Genomic DNA, 25783 nt, shown 5'->3' on the forward strand with positions numbered 1-25783 from the left:
CAACAATATGGATGGATATAGAGGGTATAAGGCTAAGTGAAATAAGCAGACTGAGAAAGACAAATACCATATGATCTCACTTATATGTGGAATATAAAGAACAGAAGAAACGAACAAACAAAACAGATACAGACAACACACAGATGGTTGCTAGAAGGGAGGTGAGTTGGAGAGAGGGGTGAGAAAGATAAAGGGATTAGGAAGTACAAATTGGGAGTTACAAAACAGTCACAGGGATGTGAAATAACGGTATGGGAAATACAGTCAATATTACTGTAAAAACTATGGATAGTGTCAGATGGGTATTAAACTTATCAGGGGGAACACTTCATAAATTATATAAATGTCTAACCACTATGCTGTACACCTGAAACTAGTATCAAATAATATTGAATGTCAACTATAATTAAAATATATATAGTCAAAGAATGTACAATATAGAAAATATAGTTAATGGTATTGTAATAACTATGTACAGTGGTAGTTGGGTAGTAGACTTGGGGTTATCACTTTGTGAGGTGTGTAAATGTCCAATCACTATGTTGTGCTGTACACCTGAAACTAATAAAATAAATTTCAAACTATGTTTTAAAATATATTTAAGTAGTGTTACATTTGCTGACACCTAAAGATAACCAAAACGTATTATCAAATTTAAAAAACAAATTGCAAAGCACTGTATATAACCCCATTTATATAAGATAAACTTACATAGAATATGCATACACACCAAACTGTTAACAGTGATTATCTCCGGAACATCGAGTTGTGGGAGACTTTTTCTTACTGTATTATTATGTATTGCTGTAATGTTTGAATTTTCTTATAATGAGGGTGTATTACTATTTTAATCAGGAAAAGAAATAAAGATTTTTTTAAATTGTCAACATGAAAATAAAACTTGGCAAGTGGCAAACCACAGCAGGGTCTCTAGGCATAATACTGCAGGAATTCTAAACCCCAGAAACTATGCCAACTGACAGTATCCTCAGACACAGAATGCAAAGTTCGGCTAAAGCCAGGCATCATTTTCCCCTCTTCTAGCTGCCCAATCTCGTCCACATTTATTTCTACTTGGACACAGAAATATGTGCAAGTAGAAATAAATGTGGGGTATCTACTGTGTACCCAGGTAAACATAGTGACTTTCCAAGAGAATAGGGAAAATTCTGGTGAAGTATTCTTTACTTCCTGTATATAAGCAATCTAATAATGTATCTTCTCAGGTCTTCCGGGAACAAACTTAACTATTTTAACTTTTACCCCCTTGAAAACTCTACACCAGGAACTTCTAAAAAGATCACTGTATGCTTCAAAGTCAAAAACTATCTTTTGAGTGTTGATATTTGGCAGTAGAAGGTTTGAATTTAAAATACAGTATATGGGAAATGAAGGTCACTACAAAAGGCAAAAATCATAGACTCATGCTTACTTGCTGCACTGAAAGATGCTTGTCCTGCAGCTCAGCTAATGTGGAATCTTGTTCAAATGGTGGAGTAGAACAAAGAGACTCAAAATTCACCTCTGTGCTTTGTGTACAATCTTCATCAGTCTGAGACATGTTAGGCTTTATTCCTAAACATTCATTTCCAGCACTGAGAATGCTGCCTCTGTCTCTTCCGTGACAGAAGGGTCCCTCCGTGGCTTCTGACAATGTATTTAGGGCTGCTAACAACTCAGCTGGCAATGCATCATCCTTTGTGTTTTCTAGTAAGTCGCTGTGGTATGTCAAAGGTATTGATATGGAATTTGGAGAGTTGCTCAATGGGTTCATAAACTCTCTAGGTTCAAAATCAGTCATTATTTCAAACACTCCTTCTTCTTGGGTGATTTCTGGTGGTGTTAGTAACTTTTCTAAGGCAGACACAAAAGTTTCAAGAGAGCTTTCTTCATCCTTGGTTTCTTCGGAAGTCATGGTCAACGTGACTTCCTTTTCAGACTCAGAAAATGTACTTGGTGCTGCTAAGATCTCCTGTGGCTCTATTAACAATTTCTCCTTTACAGCAACCATATGAGATACTTCAATGGCAGAACCTGAGAGAAGACTAATTTCAGGAGCGTCTCTGTCTGCACTTAGTTCCTGTGGGTCCCAAAAAGAAACTGCATCAGTACGGCATGTACAAAATAGTGTTTCAAGTGAAAACGCTATAGTTTTTCAGTTTATCGTGCTGGTAAGTTACCACCAAAAAGTTTTATCGACTTTCCTCCCCTTCCATAAATAAAAATATTCTTTACTACTTTTCTATACCAAATCACTAATAACTCTGAACTCATAGTTAAACATTTTATAGTGGACAAAGGGTAAAATTGGCTGGACCATAATTACAGATGGCAAATTATCTGTTCAGCTAAGTCTAAATTAACTGTGTTAAAAGAAGCAGCAGAGATGGCATGGATAATTAAATTAATAGATTATCTCAAAACTCCACTGCAGTTAATGATTGCCAAAAACCTACTGAACTTTTAAAAAATTATTAACCAGGAATAAATTCATATAGTTTCACCTTCTTTTTATTCCCCACCTCTGGATGAGTATGTAAATGTGAAATAAAAAGCCAAAGACAGAAGGTCAGAGAGAAAAAGAGGAGAAATGACACAGCTCTATGCAAATATTACGAGTCCAGTCTATAAATAAACGGTTCTGGGTTATGGTTGTTTTAAACAAAAAACACAAAACTTGTATTTCTAAATGACTATTATTTTTCAAAGACATCACCTTAATAGGTTATGCCTGTTCTCACGTTTACACTGCTCAAAATATTATTAGACTTCCTCTTTTGAAATTGCTTTCAAAATCTATTTATAAGTCATTCAAAAAAACCACTCTCAATCCTTTAAAGGCACTGAACTATTTTCAACATTAAAAACTGTCAATTTGTTTGACCTTAAATAACAGAATAGGTTTCAATGACTTCGGGCTTTTTCTAAAAACTCAATCAACCTTCCATTGACACACCACTCTGATAGAATGCATTGTAATTTGTAGGCCCTCTAATATTCTGATTTCATTTGAATAAGAGAAGTGAAAACTATTTTATTCTCCCTTTCCTCATTTTCTACCAGCCACCATTTATCTTCTCTGTATATAACATACAATGCTTAAGAAGATATATTTATTTAACAGTAATGCAAACTATAATTTGCTTTGAAAGATAAAAAGAATTTAGAAGGAATTCAGGAACCAGACTCTTTAAGTCGTAATTCAAGTGAAGTCATTATATTTACTAAATTCAAGGCCATAGATGTAATAAAGTATGTACATTGGACACTACCCTAAAGAAACTTAATTTCTAACTGAAGATTGAAGGCATAAATACATAAGATATTAAATAAAGTATAAATAATGTAAAAACAAAACAAAACACTGAATTCAAATGGAACGGCATTAACCACAGAGCCTAGTAAGTTATACGACTAAGTTTTCTAGGGGGAAAAAAAGGGAATCATTTGAGAGTTTTCATGATTGTTTTTAAAATGTTTGGTTAAAGAAAGGTTTCTTTACCACAAAAATTTTCAGGGCATGTGCATTATAAATCTCTGAGGACACTTTAGGATACAGTGTTCTCCAAACTTCTTTATTCAAAAAATCTCTTTTCTCAAAAGAGCTATTAATGTTATAGCAAGTGATTGGAATATACTGATATACTAAGTAAATAATGAATGTTCATGAGGGAGCAATTCCTTTGATCAAGATCAGCAGTCATGAAACAGAGCCACAGAGGAAAGGGGACTTGAGCCAGAAATTAAAGACTTGTGAAGGAGTGAAAGAAGGGAGAAACACATATTTAAGCACCAAGTAGGGACCAGAACTATCACCATGAACTATCATTGCTTATTGCTTAGTCCTCACAGTAATCCTGTGAAATGGGTATTACTAGAGGTATTTTACACATGTAAATGACAGAGTTGCCCTTGGAATGTACACCTATCTGGTTCCAAATTTTATGCTGTTTCCCTTGTTTCCTGGTTCCTAATCTAAACAAAGGCATGGAGGCAGGAACATGAAAGGTACAGCTGAGATGAAGCAAGATACAGGTATGGTAGGGTTGGCCTAGGGAGGTCCTTGATTGTGTGAGTCCGTTGTGGGCAAAGCCAGGCTTATAGTCCTCTGATTCCCCATACCGCCAAGCAGAAAGCAAAGCCGAAACAAGCACTCAATATATGGTTACTGTTTAGCCACTGGAAGATGGGAAAACAGGATCTAGAAGAAAATATTAAAGGAACTAGGGTAACAAATAAACCAGCAGAAGGTATTTCTACTATATCATCTCAGTGACTAGTTTGATAATAACTTATAAGCTTCTCCTCTAGACAAAGGATAAGAGACTTATAATGCTGGATAAGGAACACAGATCAAGAAAGAATAAATACTGGAAGGGGTTGTTAGACAAGAATAGATTTCTATCTATTGAAATGATTTAGTTATATTTATGACTAGGGGAAGAGTCTAAATGGGCTTGAGATAGTAATTAACATAATTTAAAAAAAAATTTAAATCCATGATCTAAATAATCTGTTATGTAGACCAACCTTTTCTGGGTGTGGAAAAACTTCAGGATTTTCAGCCTTAGGTCCTAGAAAATAACAATATATGTTTACATTCCAGTTTTATTAAAGCACTAAAAACATATCCTCTCAGTCAGCATTTCTTTCTTAATCATATAACTTGAAATGACTCCCACAGACAAATATTTTATAAATATTATAGCAATTTATTAGTATAAAAGAATCATTACGTTGGCAATGAAGTTATAAAAGAAAAATTTGGGCCGGCCCAGTGGCTCAAGTGGTTGGAGCGCCATGCTCCTAACGCCAAGGTTGCTGGTTCGATTTCCACATGGCCCAATGAGCTGCGCCCTCTACAGCTAAGATTGTAAACAACAGCTCTCCCTGGAACCAGGCAGCTCAGCTGAGCAGCTGGAGGTCGGCGTGGGCTGCTGTGTGCTGCTGTGTGCTGTCGTGGGCTACTGTGTGCTGCCGTGGGCTGCCGTGGGCTGCCATGAGCGGCCGGCAGCCATCGTGAGCGGCTGGCAGCCAGCAAGAGCTGCCGTGAGCTGCTGTGAGCGGCCGAACAACGACTGGTGACCAACTGCCTCAGCCAGGGGGGGCGCAAAGCTCATAACACCATCATGGGCCAGGGAGCTGTGTCCTACACAACTAGACTGAGAAAAAGGCTTGAACTGGAATGGGGGGGGGGACAGAAGAAGAAAGGGGGGGGGAAGAAAAATTTTCCATTTCTCAAAAAAATATTTTATATGAAGCCAAGTAAAATTATAATTATTTGGAATTAGCTTGGCTAAAAACCAACCATTCTATTTTGGCTGAGTTATTCTAAGTATTTGTAACTACATGAAGAAAAAAACGTATCTACTTTCTCAGTATCATTATCTCTTCCATTACAGGTAATAAAATTAATGCTGTCAAGTAAGACACGAAAAGGAATGCCCCAAGTGGGAACGAAAGGAGTAAGGAGATTGTCCTAAATGTGATTTCACCTTCACCATCCACTCCTCATCCCGTCATGTCTGAGGTGAGCTGGCTGACAGCAATTCATACCAAGTTAAGAGGATCAAGAAAAAAGATATTTCTCCTACTCCATTCCTCTTGCCTCCTACCTTCACCATCAGGCCCAGGCACCCTGACATACTTAGATAGGAATTCAGGGCTCACTGGCTTTTCAAGCATATGTTGACTCCTTCTCCTGGTTTCTTTTAATTAGGCAATATCTAGAGCCAGAGTATAAGCAACTGATTATCTGCTGAAACTCAGACTGCATCCTCACAAGCAAGACAGGATTGTGCAGGAAAAGAAATAATCATAAATATGCCTACTGAACTTTACATACAGCAAAAACCTATTTTATTTTTTATTTTTTTGGCTCTACCTTTGCCATTTGATGATGAAAAGCTATGAAAATCAGCTAGGAGGGTTAATACCACGGCATTCCATTCCCTCACAGGATGATGAGCAAAAAGTAATAGGAATAAATCATTTCATATTCTTGCATTAGAGTCCTCTGTGCTAAGCAATAATGATATATTACACTATATCCTATTTAAGGTTTATATATCTGGTTGCTTAAAATGTAATACCAATTAAGGAACATTTGACAACAACAGATACAGTGGCTGTTGGCCACCACCACCCTTCGGAGCCACCTGCCCAGGCACTGCTGCAGGCCGCTGCCCAGGTCCTGGGAAGTTCTGTATTGTTTAACAACCATGGACTCCCAAGTACAGCAGCAACAAAGGAATCTCGCACTACATGAACACATGAGTATGAAATTACTGCAAGAAGCTGGAATCGCCATTCCCAAAGGATATGTGGCTAAATCACCAGATGAAGCTTAGGAAATTGCCAAAAAATTAGGCTCAAAAGATGTTGTGATAAAGGCACAGGATTTAGCTGGTGGTAGAGAAAAAGGAACATTTGAAAGTGGCCTCAAAGGAGGAGTGAAGATAGTTTTCTCTCCAGAAGTAAAAGTTGCTTCCTACAAATGATTGGGGAAAAGTTGGTTACCAAGCAAACATGAGAAAAGGGCAGAATTTGCAAACAAGTGAGCAAAGAAGTTACCTCAGGAGAGAATACTACTTTGCAATAACAATGGAAAGGTCATTTTAAGGTCCTGTATTAACAGGAAGTTCTCAAGGTGGTGCAAACATTGAAGATGTTGCTGCAGAGCCTGAGGCCATAGTTAAAGAACCTATTGATATTGTAGAAGGCATCAAAAAGGAAGAAGCTGCCTGGCTTACACAGAAGACGGGATTTCTACTTAATGTTGTAGATTCTGTGGCAGAAAGCATGGTAAAGCTTTACAACCTATTTCTGAAATACGTTGCAACCATGGTAGAAATAAACCCAATGATAAAGGATTCAGATGGAGCTGTGCTCGGTATGAATGCAAAGATACATTTTAATTCTAATTCTGCTTATCGCCAGGAAAAGATGTTTGACCTACAGAACTGAACTCAGGCAGATGAAAGAGACAAAGATGCAGCTAAGGCAGATCTCAACTACACTGGCCTAGATGGGAGTACAGACTGCCTAGTAAATGGTGCTAGTTTGGTTATGGCCACAGCGGATATAATAAACTTCATGGAGGGACTCGGCTAACGTTCTTGATGTTGGTGGTGGTGCCACAGCCCATCAAGTAACAGGAGCATTTAAGTTTATCACTTCATATTAAAAGGTGCTGGCTATTCTGGTCAACATTTTTGGAGGAATTGTGGGCTGTGATGTTATTGCACAGGGTACAGTCATAGCAGTAAAGGATTTGGAAATTAAAATACCTATTGTGGTACAGTTACAAGGTACACGAGTTGATGATGCTAAGGCACTGATAACGGACAATGGAGTTAAAATTCTTCCTTGTGATGACTTGGACGAAGCTGCTAAAATGGTTGTAAAGCGCTCTGAAAGAGTGACCTTAGCCAAGTAAGCCCAGGTGGGTGTGAAATTTCAGTTGCCAATCTGACCTGAGAACCTAGTGGATGGCTGAAGGTGTTAAATGTACTGTAATTGTTAAAAATACTGTGTTCTGTATTTTGATTGTTCTTTTTCTAGTTAGTGTTTAATTACTGCAAATGCCATTCAGGCACAAAAACTGTTAAAAGCATTTGGTCTGCATTTAATTCAAGTTTTGAGAATAGGTTGTTTGTATAAAGAATGTGTAATACAGTTATCTAGTTTCTTTTCTTGCAGCCTTCTCGTTTACTTCTACAGGATGTCACTTGCAATATGCCAGTTTATTATTGTTGGGTACAACATTCTTCATTGATATGAGTTCTATGAATAAAATAAATATGAAGATAAAGCTTTATTATTAGTATTAGAAATCTATTGTATCTAATAACTAGCTTCATTAGTAGAACAATGTATTAAAACAATATTTTATAGAAGTGTTTATCTTCAACACCAAATACCTAACTAATTATACCAATCATTATTTATAAACAGATGTTTCAAACACTCCCCAGAATATTTCTTCAAGTATTTCAGTGCCGTAACTTGTTAATTATTTGAACATTGTTTTAATCATTACAAAACACTGATAACTGCAAGTCTTCATGATCCTGTGGTATTGAGAAGAACCTGTAGGTTTCTATCAAGTAAAGGTATATTTACTAAGGACTTAGCAGCAAAATTAACAATTTAAGTTAATAAAAATCTCCTAATGGGAAAAAAATAGATACATCTTCAATTATCTCTGCAAGGAGATTTTGTTTTTAATAAACTCTCAAATCCTTAGGGGGTTAGAGTTCAAAAACAGAGAAAAAGATTTTATCCTCTTCCTCCTCTTCTGAATTGTAAAGAAAGAACCCGCAGACATCTTCTATGTTTTTAACCACCTCATCATCAAAATGATCATGGTTTTGTGCCAACAGTTACTATTTTTAAAACTTGATAAATTAATATAATAAAATGTATTATAGTAATTTGATTGCTATATTAAAAACACACTTAGGGAGAATTCTCATTTTCTAGCTTCAAAATTTACTTAAAACAATTTTTACAAATAAAAACTTTTTTTTCTTGAATTCTTATCTCTCCTTTAGTAAATTATCAAAATATCTTGTACATTTTCCACTTATCACACGAAAGAGATAAAATGTAATGTATGAGAAATAATTCTGAAGTGCCAAATGAAAACAAAATGCTCAGAAGAGCTAAATTTTAACTCATAAACAAACTATTTCAAGGTTAATGTTACCATATTTAATAAAGATCGTTTACTTATTTTGATCGTTCTTCAACTTGGGTACAATTACTCTTTGAATTGGGAGGGAGAAGACAGAATTGTATTGGAACAGAGTCTGCTATACTAGTTAACAACTAGACAGTTTCCTTATATATAATTTAACCTATAGTTTAGGATGATAATAAAATGAGCTTCTTGTTCTGAACACTCTGAAGGGAGTAAAGGCAAGAGGGAGCTGCAATGAATTGCCAGAAGGGAAGGGAATTACCAATTCTATGGGTCGCTAATCACAGAAGCTTCCTGGCAACAAGAAACACCACAAAGTTATAATTCTGGTACCCACAGTACTTTTAAAGGAACAACCAATAAAAGACTTGTGATTCAGAAGTTCAATGATGGTGGTGGCACATGCAGAGATACCAACAGCATCATAAGGCATTAACGGCTCTCAGAAGGCCAAATCGGTGAGAGGTTGGAAGTGTGGGAAATTCAGGAGATAGTGGTAGCCTGTTTGTCTATAAATACTGGGATTGAGTATGATAAAAATGAGAATAGATCTTTTGTCTAACTATTGCTGACAACTGTTATCATCGTCAAAACCCAAAAGAGAAAAAGGAATGCCCAAAGCATACTATCACCCATGACACCTCTCTCAAATTGTTCAAATCATACTTACAAAAAAAAGACTTCAACCACTAAGATGGTACTTCTATAGCTTTATGACTGTTTCAGTCTATAAACTGCATCTTGTAAAAGAAGCTAAATAGCTTTTCACCACACTTGGAGGGTATGCTTGGCATAGTTTGTATTATATTAGGCTATTTGCTGTTAACTCAACATCTTAAAAACCACAAAGGCTTTTATACTTGGAGAGAAATATCCATTACTATTTATGTTTATAGTTGTTTAATGATCAATTTATTAAACTTCTATATCTAACACATGAAAATTTGAAAACCACTGCTTCTTTTAACATCTAAACATTAATTACAAATTTAAATTCCCTTAAATAACTTAAACTACAAATTTAACATTTTTTACCACTTCAAACATATTAGCTGTTAGACAAAACACACGTGACTACATGGTTATAAAACTTATTACTGCTCTTAACCTAATTCTAAAATAATAATACATTGGTGCGATTTGTTCTACATTTTTTCTATACTTGTTCCTATACCTTCTTAAGATTAAAGTCAGATTTATTTTGGTACCTCCCCAGGGTTACAGGAATTATATCAGATCCAAAAGAAAACAAGTATTAATAATTTCTTCAACCAGCCAACCTGGCCAGAATCTCGGCTTTTGCCTAACTGATTTTTTGATGCATGGAACTGGCTGTTTCTCTCAAGATGATTCAAACCTGGCTTTACTTATAATAAGTAAATACCGTAAACTACACAACGGTTATTTTTTTATAACCTAATGTTCTGTCCAAGAATGCTGTCTTTAAGTTTTACTTAGCCAGTGTGAAAAAAGCTTTTGTGTTATTATTCTATACTGACCTGTTCAGTCAGCATTATTGCAAACTTATGCTGGCTCTTTTATCTTATCATGATTAGAAGGACCATCTAAGGCTTTAAATTCCTGATAGATGAGGGATTTAACCTGTGCAGAAAAGTCTCCTTTATTGAATATCAAATTAATCTGTCATCTTGGGACATAATTAGACCCCAGTTCTTACATGTTTTTATTATTGAGTGACTGCTGGTGCTGTGTGGTCTTTACTTTCCTTGGTACAATTCTTATTCCAGGACTACTTGACTTACAGTTCTGTTTTCTTTCTTCTCTACTTACACAGTGATAAACAAAAATATCCTATGCTTTATAAAAGATGTATTTAATAGAGAAAAAAATGCACCTATATTAACAAGTCTCTATTTCTTAAAGTCATTAAAAAGTTTTAAACATTCTACTATAATCATTTTTCCTTTTATATTAAGACTACTATTGTACTTCTTAACAATTTTTGAGTATCTTTATGAATTCACGTTTTTTTCACAAATTTATTTCCATGAACTAAAATAACTGTTGGGTTTTTCCCCCCGCTTAATTTGTCACAGCTTGGCCAGTGAGAGCACCACTGACCTAATTCTTTATCCTTTTAGCACGGCCGCCAGTCTTCCTTGAAAGCATCTTTGCTTTCCAACAGTAAGATGTTTCAGACCCATCCTAATATCTTCATGCTCCAAGAAAGATCAGCCATCCTATAAGAATTCCTGGTTTATTTAGCATTCATACATCCATAGCACCCATATTACTTGGCACATAACAGGCTCAATAAATATTTGTTAAAATATAAACAAATAATAGTACAAACCAAAATTTAGGTACAGGGAGTGCATGCAAGAGTTGGTGATGATCATAAGTGGTACTGCTATTGTTGTAGGAGTGACAGAGCAAAGAGTTTTTAAAATTTAACTTTTTCAACTTCAAGTTACCATGTCCTTGTGCCCTTTTATTATGATACTGGGTTTCATTGGCCCCTAAGAGTATTTACTACACTGTCTACAACATACATAATATTCACTGTGGGGGAGTCACTAGGAGACACCTCAGAGATAAAGACAACGATCTTCTGATGTAGCTGCAACCAAGTTAAATGGCCTGTGTGACTATCAAGAAAGACATGACATACCTATTAAGAGTGCTATGAACAGAGAAAATAATTATTGTTTTCAAATTTGAATCCCAAAATTACATGTCAAAAGAGTAGACGTTTGGAGTAACAGGTACTGACTGCACCTGAGCTGCTTCTCATATGCGCAACTTTATTGCAGCACCACACAAGGCCAACAGCAATATTGATTTCATAAGTAAAAACGCATGGTAGCACTGTATAGTAGACTAACACAGGTGTAAATGAATCCACATCTAATTAAGCCTTCTATTTTCAGGCTAAGACAAATTTACTCTACATGACTCTACCCATGAAAACATACCTTGAATACTTTGGTGTTGCAGTGAAAGTTCTGCTTGGGTCCTAAAACATAAATAAATAAATAAATAAATAAATAAATAAATAAATAAATAAATAAATAAATAAAAACTTTAAAATGGAAAAAAACATTTTCTCATTCAAATACAAATTTAAACATTTTTCTTCATTTAAAGGAATTTCAAAATAGGGTAAGTTGATTTTAGGACTACATCATTCCAACAATTACTACCAATTTGTTAACATTTACATTTCAAGTGGTTGCAAAAATGAAAGAGAGAGCTGAAAAATTAAAGTGTGAACTTTAGGGGTATAAACAAACTGAACTACATTTAGGTCTGAAAGTAACTTTGGAGATGACTGTCTGCCATATAAGGGTGGTAGGTCAGGGAAAAAATTTGGTCCTGAATTATGTAGCTTGGCTATCTAAATTCTCAAATACACTGAAAGTTTGTCATTATAACTTGAGATGTAAGTAAGTCACTAGTGAGAAAATTCTCAGACATTATTTATGATTCTTGTATTTCATAGTAGGCAAAGAAAAGATAGGAAATACTGAATGGAAGCAGTTGAAAGCAAAACAAGGGTCATGCCTAATTTGCAATTTTGATCATCTGCCCCGAGATCATTAGAAGTGAACTGAAGAAAAGCAATCAGTTAACTTTTTTCCTCAGTCTAATTTACTACATAAATGCAATCAAGATCCCTCCCTTTTAAAAAAAGAAAAGCCTCTTGTTTCAGCTGTTTTAAGAGCAGTTTTTATACACCAGGCATATCTACTTGAATCCTGAGCAAGAATAATAAATTGGACAGTCTCTCCAGACTAAAATAGAAGTGATCAATATATGCTATCTTTAAAATGGAAATAAAACTACTAATACAGAATAATTTCTATGAGACAAATATAAAAGAATGTTGGTTTTCCCCCTAAAATGTGATTCTTTGAGAACAAGTTGATTAACAAAATAAAATCATAGTTTGAGTCCACAACAGAATTTTCTTCCTTGATTACAAAACAGAATTTAAGACACAAAATCTCAAAATAAAGCAAACTTTCATCTAAATGATTTAAAAAAGTTATTTATATTAGGCAAGACTGCAAACAATGTAAGGTCCAATAGTAGAGGGATGATTAAATAAATTACAGTACAGTCAAGTTATACAGTGAAATATGAGGCCATTAAAATTCATGTTTATTAAAATGTTAACGAGAAAATAATTATGATAAACAATTACTTAAAATTTAAAAACAGGATACAAAACTATCTGAAGAATGAGCCCAATTTTGTAGAAAATATGAAGAAAAACACAAATATACAGAAAATCTAAAACAGTGGTTCTCTGTGGGCAGTGAGATTATGGATGCTATGTTAAGTTTTCCTTAGTCTTTTCTTTGTACCATTTCTGTAGATGAACTTACATTGTTGATATATTCAGTAAAAGGGTTTTTGTTTTAAACAATTCTCAAATTTTTTTATTTGGAACTCCTTTATATTCTTAAAAATTACTGGATAACCCAAAGAGTTTTTGTTTATATGGTTTATATTTATTTATATTTACATATTAAAAATTTAAATGGAGAAAACTTAAATAATTATTAATTTTAAAATAACAGTAACATGTTAATATATATTTACGAAAAACTTCTATTTTCCAAAATTAAAAAAAAATTCGTGAAATAGCACTGTTTACATTTTTAAAAATCTCTTTAATGTATGGCTTAATAGAAGACAGCTGCCATTTCATACCTGCTATTACATTAAATCGTTTGCCACATATTGTTTTGTTTGAAGTACATAACAAAAATCTGGCCTCACACAGATATGCAGTTGGAAAAGGAAGGAGTATTTTAGTAGCCTTTTTGGATACTTGTGGATATTCTTTTTTGATATCACACCAAAACTCTAAAAGCAATAACTTCCTTAAAGCTTACTGGAAATGCAGAAACTGAAATAAAATCAATGAACTTTTTATTCTATTACATTATAACCCATTGGTCTATCTTGTACTTTGAATGGATGTATTATCTGTGCCTGATTTTGTGGTCTTTTAGAAAATACTGATTTGAGTTATGTGGATCTTAGATTTATACACTTCACTATAAAACATCAAAAAGATCACCTTTGTAAATACGCGTATTACCACTGATCTCACCAGAAAATTTTAAGTATTAGAAAGCAATCAAGGCCAAGGCGGTAGACACAATTTTTCCTAAATTCTAATTTTCACTTGAAAGTTTGAATTATTTTCTTTGGCAATAAATATCATCAGCCACGTTCCTTGAAGTGACTGGCTTACTTCATTCATTTTCAAGAAAATATCTGCCATATGCCCAAATGTGAATAACCAGTTTGTCAGTTATTCTTTCAAGTTAAAAAAAAAAAAATAGTGAGGCTAGTGTTCTTACAATGCATACAACTCAAACAAGTGCACAAGTGCTCTCCTTAAGACAACTATCACGCTTCAGAATGCAGAGAAGTACTTCAAACTTCATCACCCAGAATAACAAAAAGATATGTATTCAATGGTAGAGATTTAACAAAGCAAATAACTTTTCTGCTTCATCAAATGCATTAAGTAAAATGAATTTTTTTTTCTTTTTTAACTGCTAGTACATGGCAGTGAAAACCTCGGTGACTATTAGTACAATTTGGTGCCACTACCCTGATTCCTACTAAGGCTCCAGCATTTACCCACCGTTTGCTTTAGCACTATACGTGCAAATGTCAGTACCATGAAATAGGCAATAATGTGTTGGTATTATTATAAAAACAGTTTTGACTTCACAGACCTGCTGGAAGGTCTCAGGGATTCCCAGGGGGGGTCCACAGACCATTCCTTGAGAATCACTCTTTTGAAATAAGTGAAAGGATAAAATCTCTTAAAGTACAACAGTTGTATGAAGTCTAATTTTAATAAGCTCTACAAACTCTTCCTTCATGCTATTTTATAAATTCACTAAAATATTAATAAATATTAATACACAGAATCAACAATCTGATTCAATTTTTCTTATGAAACTTACTGAGAATGTTTGTAAAATAACAAATTTATACTGCTAATGGGGCAATTATTAAAAAGCATATAATTCTAAAACTCAAGAAAATGAAGATGTACAAAATGAAAAAAAAATCTACAATATAATAAAGCAAAAAAGTAGTATGCTTACTGTAACAACGCTTGGTTTTTTTGTTCCACTTCATCTTGAGATTGCTAGAAAGAAAAACAGTAGTTTTTTCCAAATGATGAATGTTAACCCAATGCAACAACCTAAAAATTTAACATTTAAGATACTTTTTAAGATGCTTTCTTAGCATCTTTTTTATTGTGGTGAAATATATGTAACACCAAATTAACCATTTTAACTATTTTGAAGGTCCAGTTCTGTAGCATTATGTACATTCACAATGATATGCAAGCGTCACCATGATCTCTCTCCGGAACTTTTACATCTCCCCCATCAGAAACTCCATAACCATTAAACACTAACTGTCCATTCAGATCCTCTCCCAACCCTTGGCGTCGGCCCTTCTACTTTCTGTCTCTATGAATTTGACAATTCCAAGTATCTCATATAAAAGGAATTATACTACATTTGTTCTTTTGTAACTGACTCATTTCACTTAGTACGTCTTCAGGGTTCATCCATGTATCCATATGCCCTTCCTTTTTAAGTCTGAATAATATTTCATCTTGCTTATTCACTCATCCGTCAGTGGCCACTTGGGTTGATTCCACCTTTTGGCTATTGTGAATGATGCTTCTATGAATGTAGCTGAACAAATATATTTTTAAGTCCCTGTTTCACTTATTTTGGGCATAAACCCAGAAGTGAAATTTCTGGATCATATGGTAATTCTGTGTTTAATTTTTTGAGGAATCACCATACCATTTTCCACAGTGGCTGCACCCCTTCTACATTTCCCACCAGCAGTGAACAAGAATTCCAATTTTTCCACATCCTCAACAATTTGTTATATTGTTTTTTTGATAACCGCCCTCCCAATGAGTATAAGGTGCTACCTCATTGTGATTTTGATGTGCATTTCGCTAATGATTAATAATGTTGAACACCTTTTTATGTGCTTACTGGCCACTTGTATATCTTCTTTGGTGAAATGTCCATTCATATCCTTTGTCCATTTTTAAATGAGGTGTGTGTTTTTTTTGAGTTGTAAGAGTCTTTATGTATTATGTATTATCAGATCCAAATTCAATGTCAAGATACTTTCCCCCCTATGTTTTCTTCTAAGAGTTTTATAGTATTGGCTCTTTATTTAGTTTTTGTCTTAATTCCTTTTTGCAAAAGAATCTGTAGTAAGAGAGTGTTCCTTCTTTTTATTCAGAGTTTTTCTCTTCTCTTCAATAACCTATTAGTGGTTCTGATGAGCCACTTTTGTCAGATTCTGAGTTCCAGTACTTCCCCTGAGGGCCAAAAATTATACAACCTCTGTGTTACAGTGTTAAATGCTGAATGGATTCTGCATGATTCTCAAGTCATGTCAGAAAATCTGAAGTTGTGCCCCTTTCAAAAAAGATAAAATACACTGACAAAATGCTCCCATTTTAAGATTTCACAGCATAATGACTTTTATCACTTAAAAAAATTTTTTTACCTTCAATATTTTATTAGCATCAAAGAAGACCTTTAGAAAAAGGTTTCTCTTTGGGGGCCCTCTATGCTTGTTTCTATGATCAGTAACAAAGCTTTCTGAAAATAAAGCCATTAGCCCAAACTTCCAAGCATTCTTTGATCACTGAAACAGCCATAATAACAAGAAAACACATTTAAAGTACTGTGAAAACTTCAATCTTCTCCAATTAATGTTCATTGCTATTTACTGATAATGTACCCTTACATACTTCAAGGTTATCACATTGGTTCCCAAGCCGACTGTACAAAGCTACAGTCCCAGAGAGAAGACAGAATTTCAAGAAATAAACCTAGAAACTCCCAAGGATTAATTAAACAGGGTATACTTATATATTACTAGATATTTCTGAGTTTCCACAAAGCAATTCATTAAAATATTTATAACACCCACTTCATTTATCTTACTGTAGGACCAGTGACTTTTAATGTTGAAGGCTAATTATTTACTTGACCCCACCTACATAAGGAAAAGACAAAAGATAAAGCAAGCAAGAAGGAAGTTTGCTCCTGACAGCTGATTATTTTTTCTCCTGCATAGGCAGAAATACCACTCCAGAGCTAATGCCTCTGAATATAATGGGGGCTAGAGTTATTTGTCAATTAACAAAATGCAAGGATACACTTCAATCAATTCTTTCTTAAGGGATCCAAATTGCTATCAATCCTTTTGATGCATATGACCACTATTTTTATTCTGCCCCTGCATCCCTATATTTTGACCAGGCCATCAAACTATAGTTTTTTATTTTGTTTTGTTTTACATGTTGGGAGTAGGATGTGAGAGGTGAAAGATAGTTTAAATGAGTTGTATTAATTTTAAGGATCTGGAAAAGGAGCAAATCTATTTATACATCCTTAGCAAAAAAAAAAAAAAAAAAAAAAAATCTCTACTATCCGAGATCATTCTCTTCAACTGAGTCATGGAATCTTGGGAGTAGAAGAAGCCTGGCCAGCCAGATCAGCCTGACCAACTCTGACTCTCCATGAGGCATCAGATGTCTCACACAAACTATCCTCACGTTCAGCAAACGACAACACACATTCCTGGTATTTCATTACCTTCATGATAACATTACTGATAACATTTGCTTACAATACCTTTCTCAGACTATGGCACCCAAATTTGGTTATCTACATAAATGTTTTTGAATATTTCCAAATACTCATATGATTGTCTTTTAAAGAGTTTCTTCTGGACAATTCACCTCTGCATTGCTTCAATATTCTTAAATGCTTAGTCATTTTAAATTCTACTCACTTGTATCTAAATATAACAAATTCAAAGTGATTTAACCATTGAATGAGAATTATCTTTACTCCAGCTGAGTCAGGTACCAAGACCCTGTTTTCATCCCACCCCTTGCCAAAATATTCCTAAGCAACTGCAACTCTAGACAGATACAGCAATTCTAGGATCCTAAGAATTGAAAAAGGTCAGGATGAGTTAGTCAGAAAAAGGATATCAATGGCATTGGTGATCCGCATAGCAGAGTCAAGGGGTTCCCTCAGTTTTGAAAAATCACACTGCATTTGGGTGTTGCAGGTATTTATACCTCAGTGAGGTAGCTAGTAAGAGAATGGTATCTGTCTACTGGGGCTCAAAAAGACAGCAACACACACATGCACACACACACACACGCACACACACACAATCTCTCCATGAGCTCTGGCCTTGCCAACCACGATCCTTCTTCCATTACCGGGTCATCAAACAAGGCTTTCAAAGTTCTCATTAATGCTCATTTTAACTGATATCACCTCTACATATGGAGGGATAAGGATGAAGGTGAAATCTTCAGAATGGAGAAGGAAAATGAGATTCAAGCTGGATTCATATCTCTCAAATAAAGAATTCTGCATTTCAGGAAGTAGAAGTCAGAAGACGTGGCCTGCTGGTAACATTCACATGAATAAATTAATCATTATTCCCTGTTAAACAAGTATTTTTCAGATGATCAAACCTGATTGTAGTAATACCAGGGATGCCCCTGTATTAATGAGTTTTCCTATATTAATCAGAGAAAGAGAACCAATAGGATATGTATATACATAAATAAAGAGATTTATTATAAGGAATTGGCTTTGTGGACTGGCAAGTCAAAATCTGCAGTGCGGGCCATGAGGCACAAGATCCAGGAAAGCTGATCGCACAGAGGAAATCTAAAGGCTGTCTGCTGAAGAAGCCCCTCGTGCATGGTGAGGTTGGTCTTTTTTTCCTATTCAGGCCTTCAACTGGTTGGATGAGGCCCACCCACATTATGAAGGGCAATCTGCCTTACTCAAATCCAGTGATTTAAATGTCAATCTCATTCAAAAATATCCTCACAGAAACTGCCAGAATGATGTCTAACCAACTATCTGGGCACTTCATGGCCCAGCCAAGTTGAAATAAAATTAAGCATCCCACCTCCTCATTTTGATAGACACCAATGTCTCCAATTGTACTCCAGGCATATGAATTACTAAACTCTCCAAATAAAATCAAATTTTTCCATGTATAACTTAAAAACTGCTTGCCAAAAAATATATGTCAGCTAGAGATAAAATAATACAGGTACTATATATACCAATGGAAAAAATATTCAAATAAAATAAAAAATAAAAACTTCTTGCTACATAGCACCTGTAAAGAATAAGGAAAGGTATTGCTAGACTCAACAAAAATTATGAATATAAAATATTTTAAAAGATGCTGCCTAATTTTAAAAATTGCCATGGTGTGTGTCAAACCAAAGATCCTCTATTTCTACACAGTTTGTCCTTAGTTAAAATAGCCCATCATTTCTAAAATAGTCTGTTTTGAAGTTGAAATGTCAATATTGCACCTGAGTACTAACGAAGAATTTATTTAGAAATCTGTTGAATAATTATTTAGAGTTTATATAGAAATCAAATTCAAGGTATAAAACTATGTATATGTATATGTATATGTATATGTGTGTGTGTGTATATTTAAATAACTCTGGGAAAGAATCTTTTCTGGTCTCTCCATTTCTATATTTGATAAAGTCAATTTCTCTCATATAGTCAAATTTTTAAAGGTTTATTTACATAGAATAAAGATAAAAATTGTGAAAGTAGCAATATGTCTCAATTTTTAAAATAATATTAATTAAAATTCTCTACAGGTGTTTAAAAATTTTGGTTATAGGGTCTATCTTTTACTGTAGGCAAAAAATGGAGGGGGGCAAAGGAAAGTTAAAGGAGGTATCTATTTTACTACCTATGAATTTCTATGGAGGTGAAAAAAGAGGGATAAATATCAAACACTTAATTTATCCTTCTTATCCTGATTTTACAACAAGCCCCAAACCAGCAGATGGCTGATTTACTATCTAATGACACACCTATGAAAGATATAGTCATTAACTCTTGAGGTCCTCTAAGGCAATGTTCCAAGCTGGCTCATCAACAGAAATTCCTAGGGAGGCTTTCAAAAAATGGAGATTCCAAGTTCCACCCAAGTACGGGTCTGGGAGTCCGTATTTTTAAAGAGGTACCCAAATGAGTCTGATAAATCAGCTTTCAAAATCAACTGTACAACTTAGAGCCTGGTACAATATTCACACAGCAAATACATCTGAAATTAACTGAAAAATTATTATTTTTCCATTTCAGTTACTAAACCCAAAGAAAAAAAATTTTTTCCTTAACTTAGAAATTGCAAAAGTGATTTTTTAAAAAAAAAATGTAGTGAAAGAGCAGTTTATTAGAAGAAAAGGTACACTCCAAAGGGTTTGGAGCAGGCCACGGAGCAAAAGCAAGGCTCAAGAAACCCAAAGGCCCAAAGGTGGCATTATTAGGAGGAAAAGTACACTCCAAAGGGTTTGGAGCAGGCCCCGAGCAAAGGCAAGGCTCAAGAGACTCAAAGGCACTGACCTGCGAAGACTTGGGAGTTTTTATCCCTTTTTTTCTCTAGACTGGGCTGTTACTTTCAGGGCATGGGACCACTTGATTGACACCTGTGATTGACAAGAGGCTATTACCTCATATTTCTAGACTGCACATGTTCCTTCCCAGAATTCAATCTGGTATAATGAACTTCGGGACATATGTATGATATTACAATGATGGTATAATGAAATCCAGGTGAAATGAAGGTCATTGTGGACTTTACTGTGCAGGTGTTTTTGAGTGACTGGTTTAATCTAGTTCGGTATTTTGTACCCCTTTGTTCCTCAAAGGGGTAGATAATTACAATGAAAAGGGGAAGTTTTGGACAGAGAAGGTAGGTCTTCTGGGCGGTCGCATGCAGAAGTGATTTTTAAACAAATTATTAGAAGCTAAATGTAGACATCTCAGCTTCAAGGAAAAGTATTTGATGTTAAATTTTTCTTTTAATCAGAGATAATTCAAATGATATACCTTCCTAGGCACAATATTAAATATGTCCTCACGGTCACTGTTTGGGTCTGTTGTCATTTTTCTGCTATTAATATGTATGTATCTTCCGTTCCATTTCTTAAAACTTTGTAGGTATCTCTGGTTAGCTAACTTATTTATGTCAAGTGCTAAGTGATTACATTAAAAAAGTGCTAAGTAATTACATTAAAAAAGAAACAAACAACAATTTGTGTATATAAGTGTGTGTATACACACATGCAGTCACACACACATAGGACAAAAGAAGGGACTTTCAGCAGCTCATCGCTTAAATTATACCACACAGACTAATAACTTCTTCACAAATTTATGATGACTTCTGACATACAATGGAGATGAAAATCGTAATTATTATACCCTAATTTAATCTATTTTAACCTTCTGTTCTTCTTACTTCTCTTTCTGGTAGATACCAGGAAAAAGAGAAAAATAAAGGAAAGGTGAGGGGAGAAAATATTTTAACCCCCTCCCCCCCAAAACAACTGGCTTTTACCAAAGTTGCACCAGAAAAACAAAATGTCTAAGAAAAAAGAAAAAACTGAATTTAGAGAAGAAAAAAGAAGCAAAATAATAGACAAAAAGAATTATTAGTAATTTGCAACTCTTTGAAACAACATTTCCAATTTTTAATAAATATGTATTTAATCAATATGCTTACATACCTGTAAGACTGCGTCCTCACGAAGAACAGGCATCATCTTATTTTCACTTATTTGCTTTTGTGGATCCTCTCTGAGTTTGAACCTAAGTTGAATCTCAGGAGAACGTGTGCCTAGAAAGAAATATGTCATTTGTGACAGTTTCATTGCTCTGTTTTCCAATGACCCAAGGATTTCATAGATACTACAAAATGTCACTAAAAATCATTTTGTAAATAATTTCCTAACTGCAACTTTTAAGTGTCAAGATTTTTAAATTATTAATTAGGAAAAAAGACATATAGGTTGGTGCAAAAGTAAGTGTGGTTTAAAGGGTCAAAAATAATTGCAAAAACTGCAATTACTTTTGCACCAACCTAATACTACACCAAACAAAATAATATTTGATATTTCCAAAATAATATTTGAATAAATGCAAAGGATATGTATTATATAGACTTAAACCCCACTACGAAGAATACTTTCTTTTTTTAATATTTCATTTCAGGTCATTTTAAAAAACATCATGCTAGTATATAATCCAAGAAAAGTCAGTTTGTGTTTCAAAATGGCAAATTGAGCCCATATTTTAATTTTCTTCCCTTCCCAGTTCCTAAAAAGAATACAAAAAAAAAAAAAAAAAGATCAGTTTTTTTAAAAATCTGAAGCACAATGGAAAAAAAGGAAATATACCCACTATTGATTAGAAGAAGGGAATGGATAAAAGGGACACCAAACATTAGCCAAACAGCTTGTCACTCAACATAGGAAAAGGAGGGGCTCCTTCAGAGTAACTATATGGATGTCTTCCATCAGAATCACTGAAGACCACCCAGCTCAGAGAAAATCACACCAACGAAAGATAGAAGAATGGGATGACATCATAGAAATGGTGGCGTGAGGTAAGCCTCTTGAAATCTCCCCTGGAGTTTACAACAAATTGAACACCTATAATTCTACAAAGGACTCCTTGTGCAGCAGACAGGCAAGACTAAGAGATATGCAACTGAAATCATCTAAAGGTGGGCAAATTGGGCAAGCAAGGGAGGAGGGACAGGGGAAATGTGGAGACACAAGCTGAGCCGGCGCAGCACGCAGACCTAGCTTGGAGCTATGAGCTCCCTGCATTCCGGAACTACTGCAGCTGCGGGAAAGGGAAGAATTCAGACTGCTAGCACTTCCCTTTTGGCCCTGTAATGACGAGTGGGGAAAAGAGAGAAGAGGACACACTAGAGTGGGCCTAATGAATTTATTTAGCAATATTTAAACAATTTATTTAGCAATATGCAATAGCAAAAGAAAAAGGTAATTAATAGACTATGCTAATATCCGAAAGTAAAGGTGATTAAGACTAAACTATATATGTTGATAACAATGTCGTGTCAAAGGAGTACTCATACTCCTGCAGATGCCTAGGAAGAGAAATAATAATTCATTAATTGCCGTGAATAGCCAAGGTAACAAGGCAGCTCAGAAAGAAAATGGAAAGTCTCCAGAAAAGGAACTTAAAGACATGGAAATATGTGATTTAAATGACAGAGAATTCAAGATTGCAGTTCTGGAAAAAAACTCAACAAGATGTAAGAAAACACAGACATGCAGTTTAATGAATTCAGAAACACAATCAAAGAACAAAATGAACATTTTACCAAAGAGACTGAAATTTTTGAAAAGAACCAAATAGAATTTCTGGAGATTAAGAACTCAATAAAAGAAAATGAAGAATGAAATAGCCAGCTTAGTTAACAGAGCTGACCAGATGAAGGAAAGAATCAGTGACATTGAAGATAAAAATCTGGAAATGCCACAGATGGAAGAGAGAGACTTGAGAGTCAAAAGAAATGAAAGAACTCTACAAGATCTTTCTGACTCCATCAGAAAGAGCAATATAAGAATAAAGGGCATACTAGGAGGAGGAGAAAAGGAGAAGGAAACAGAGTATATTCAAACAAATAGTTGACGAGAGCTTCCGAAGCTTGTGGAAAGAACTGGATCCTCAAATCCAAGAAGCAAATAGAATACCTAATTACCGCAATCCCAACAGGCCTTCTCCAAGGCACATTGCATTGAAGCTGTCAAAAATTAATGACAAAGAAAGAATCCTAAAGGCAGTCAGGGAAAAGAAGACAGTAACCTACAAAGGAAAACCCATTAGATTATCATTAGATTTTTCAGCAGAAAGTCTACAAGCCAGGAGAGAGTAGAGTCAAATATTCAAACTATTGAAAGAGAGAAATTATGAGACAAGAATAATATATCCAGCAGATATCCTTTAGATATGAAGGAGGAATAAAGATCTTTCCAGATATACAGAAGCTGAGGGAATTTTTCTAACACACGAACTGCACTACAAGAAATACTGAAGGAGGCTATTCGACCTAAAACAAAAAGCAAAAGAATACAAAACCAGACGCAGGAAATGGCAACCCCTACACTAAATAAGACACTATACACTTAAACATAATATACCGTATAAAGACAGACGCAGGAAATGGCAACCCCTACACTAAATAAGACACTATACACTTAAACATAATATACCGTATAAAGAAGAAAAAAACAACACTTGAGGAAAAAGACAACTTGCTACTGCAGCGCAGAAATAAACTCACAGCATAAACAGGGATAATTTGTGACAACAAAAAACATAAAAGGGGAGGGAGTGAAGGCCTGAATGGCATAAGGGAATGGAGAAAGTAAGCACGCTGAAGAAAATGGAATATTCTAATTCTGAAACTTTCTTTTACATAAACTTAATGGTTACCACTCAAAAAAAAAAAAAAAAATCCAGAACTGAAATATATAACAAAAAAAAGAAGACACAGAGGGAAAAATCATAGAATACCACCACACTGAAATAACAGCAACAAAAAGGCAAAGAAACAATGGAGACACAAAGCTACCAGAAAACCAAAGATAGAATGATAGGAAATCCTCACATATTAATAATCACCCTAAATGTAAATGGACTGAACTCACCAATAAAAAGGCACAGGGTAGCAGACTGGATCAAAAAACTAAACCCAACTATATGCTGCCTCTACAAGAACAAATATAGACTCAAAGTGAAAGGGTGGAAATTGACACTCCAAGCAAACGGTATACTGAGAAAATCAGGTGTATCCATACTGATATCAGATGAAACAAACTTCAGGATAAAAAAGGTAACAAGAGACAAAGATGAACATTCCATAATGATAAAGGGGACTATACAACAAGAAGACATAACAGTCATCAATATTTATGCCTCTAATCAGGGAGCACCAACATATACTAAACAACTACTAACAGAACTAAAGGGAGAAATTGACCAAAACACAATTATACTAGGGGACCTAAATACATCATTGATGATAGATCATCCAAACAGAAAATAAAGAAATATCAGCCCTAAAATGACACATGAGATGAAATGAATAAAATTGACATTTATAGAGCACTTCATCCTAGAACATCAGACTATGCATTCTTTTCTAGTGTACATGGAACATTCTCAAGGATAGACCATATATTAGGACGTAAAACTAGCGTCAGCAAATTTAAGAAGACTGAAATCATACCAAGCATATTTTCTGACCACAATGCTTTGAAATTGGATATCAAATGAAAAAAGAAAGCAGGAAAAAAACCACAAATATGTGGAGATCAAACAACATACTTTTAAAGAACGACTGAGTCAAAGAAGAAATTAGAGAAGTGATCAAAAGATACATAGAAACAAATGAGAATGAAAATACATCCTACCAAAATTTTTGAAATAAAGAGAAAGCAGTTTTAAGAGGGAAATTTATATTAAGATAGGCCTATCTCAAGAAAGAAGAAAAATCCCAGATAAATAACCTCACATTACACCTTAAAGAAGTAGAAAAAAGAAGAACAAGTGAAACCCAAAATCAGCAGAAGGTAGGAAATAATAAAAATCAAAGCAGAACTAAATGAAAGAGAACAAAAAGACAATAGAAAAAATTAATGCAACAAAAAGCTGGTTCTTTGAAAAGATTGATAAAATTGACAAACCTTTGGCTAGGCTCACTAAGATAAAAAGAGAGAAGACACTAATTAACAAAATCAGAAATGAAAACGGGGAAGTTATCACGGACACCACAGAAATACAAAGGATCATCCAAGAATACTATATGCCACCAAACTCAATAACCTAGAAGAAATTGACAAGTTATTAGGAACATATAGCCTTCCTAGGCTGAATCATGAAGAACTGGAAAATCTAAATAGACTGATCAACAGTAAGGAAATTGAATCAGTCATCCGAAACCTTCCCAAAAGCAAAAGTCCGGACCAGATGGCTTCTCTAGTGAATTCTACCAAACATTCAAATAGGATCTAATACCGGTCCTGCTCAAACTCTTCCAAAAAATTAAAGAAGAGACAATACCCCCTAACTCATTTTATGAGGCCAACATTACCCTGATACCAAAACCTGGTAAGGCTAACACACAAAAAAGAAAATTACA

General features: G+C 34.7%; 1 protein-coding gene and 1 pseudogene across 1 annotated transcript in view; one reads left to right on the forward strand and one right to left on the reverse strand.

The window, feature by feature from the left end:
• ANKRD31 (ankyrin repeat domain 31) overlaps positions 1-25783 on the reverse strand; it is a 126378-nt gene that overhangs the window by 88539 nt on the left and 12056 nt on the right. Inside the window, exons 3-7 of the mRNA XM_074329204.2 lie at positions 21336-21445; positions 14806-14849; positions 11641-11681; positions 4531-4574; positions 1433-2080 (exon numbers count right to left, since the gene is read on the reverse strand). Coding sequence (XP_074185305.2) covers positions 1433-2080; positions 4531-4574; positions 11641-11681; positions 14806-14849; positions 21336-21445 — 887 coding nt within the window. The remainder of the gene's footprint in view (positions 1-1432; positions 2081-4530; positions 4575-11640; positions 11682-14805; positions 14850-21335; positions 21446-25783) is intronic.
• LOC141570462 (succinate--CoA ligase [ADP-forming] subunit beta, mitochondrial pseudogene) lies at positions 5522-7474 on the forward strand (annotated as a pseudogene).

The sequence above is a fragment of the Rhinolophus sinicus genome, chromosome 3 (genome assembly GCF_057876585.1).
Source record: "Rhinolophus sinicus isolate RSI-liver-muscle chromosome 3, RSI-T2T, whole genome shotgun sequence".
In the NCBI taxonomy this organism is placed as follows: Eukaryota; Metazoa; Chordata; class Mammalia; order Chiroptera; family Rhinolophidae; genus Rhinolophus; species Rhinolophus sinicus.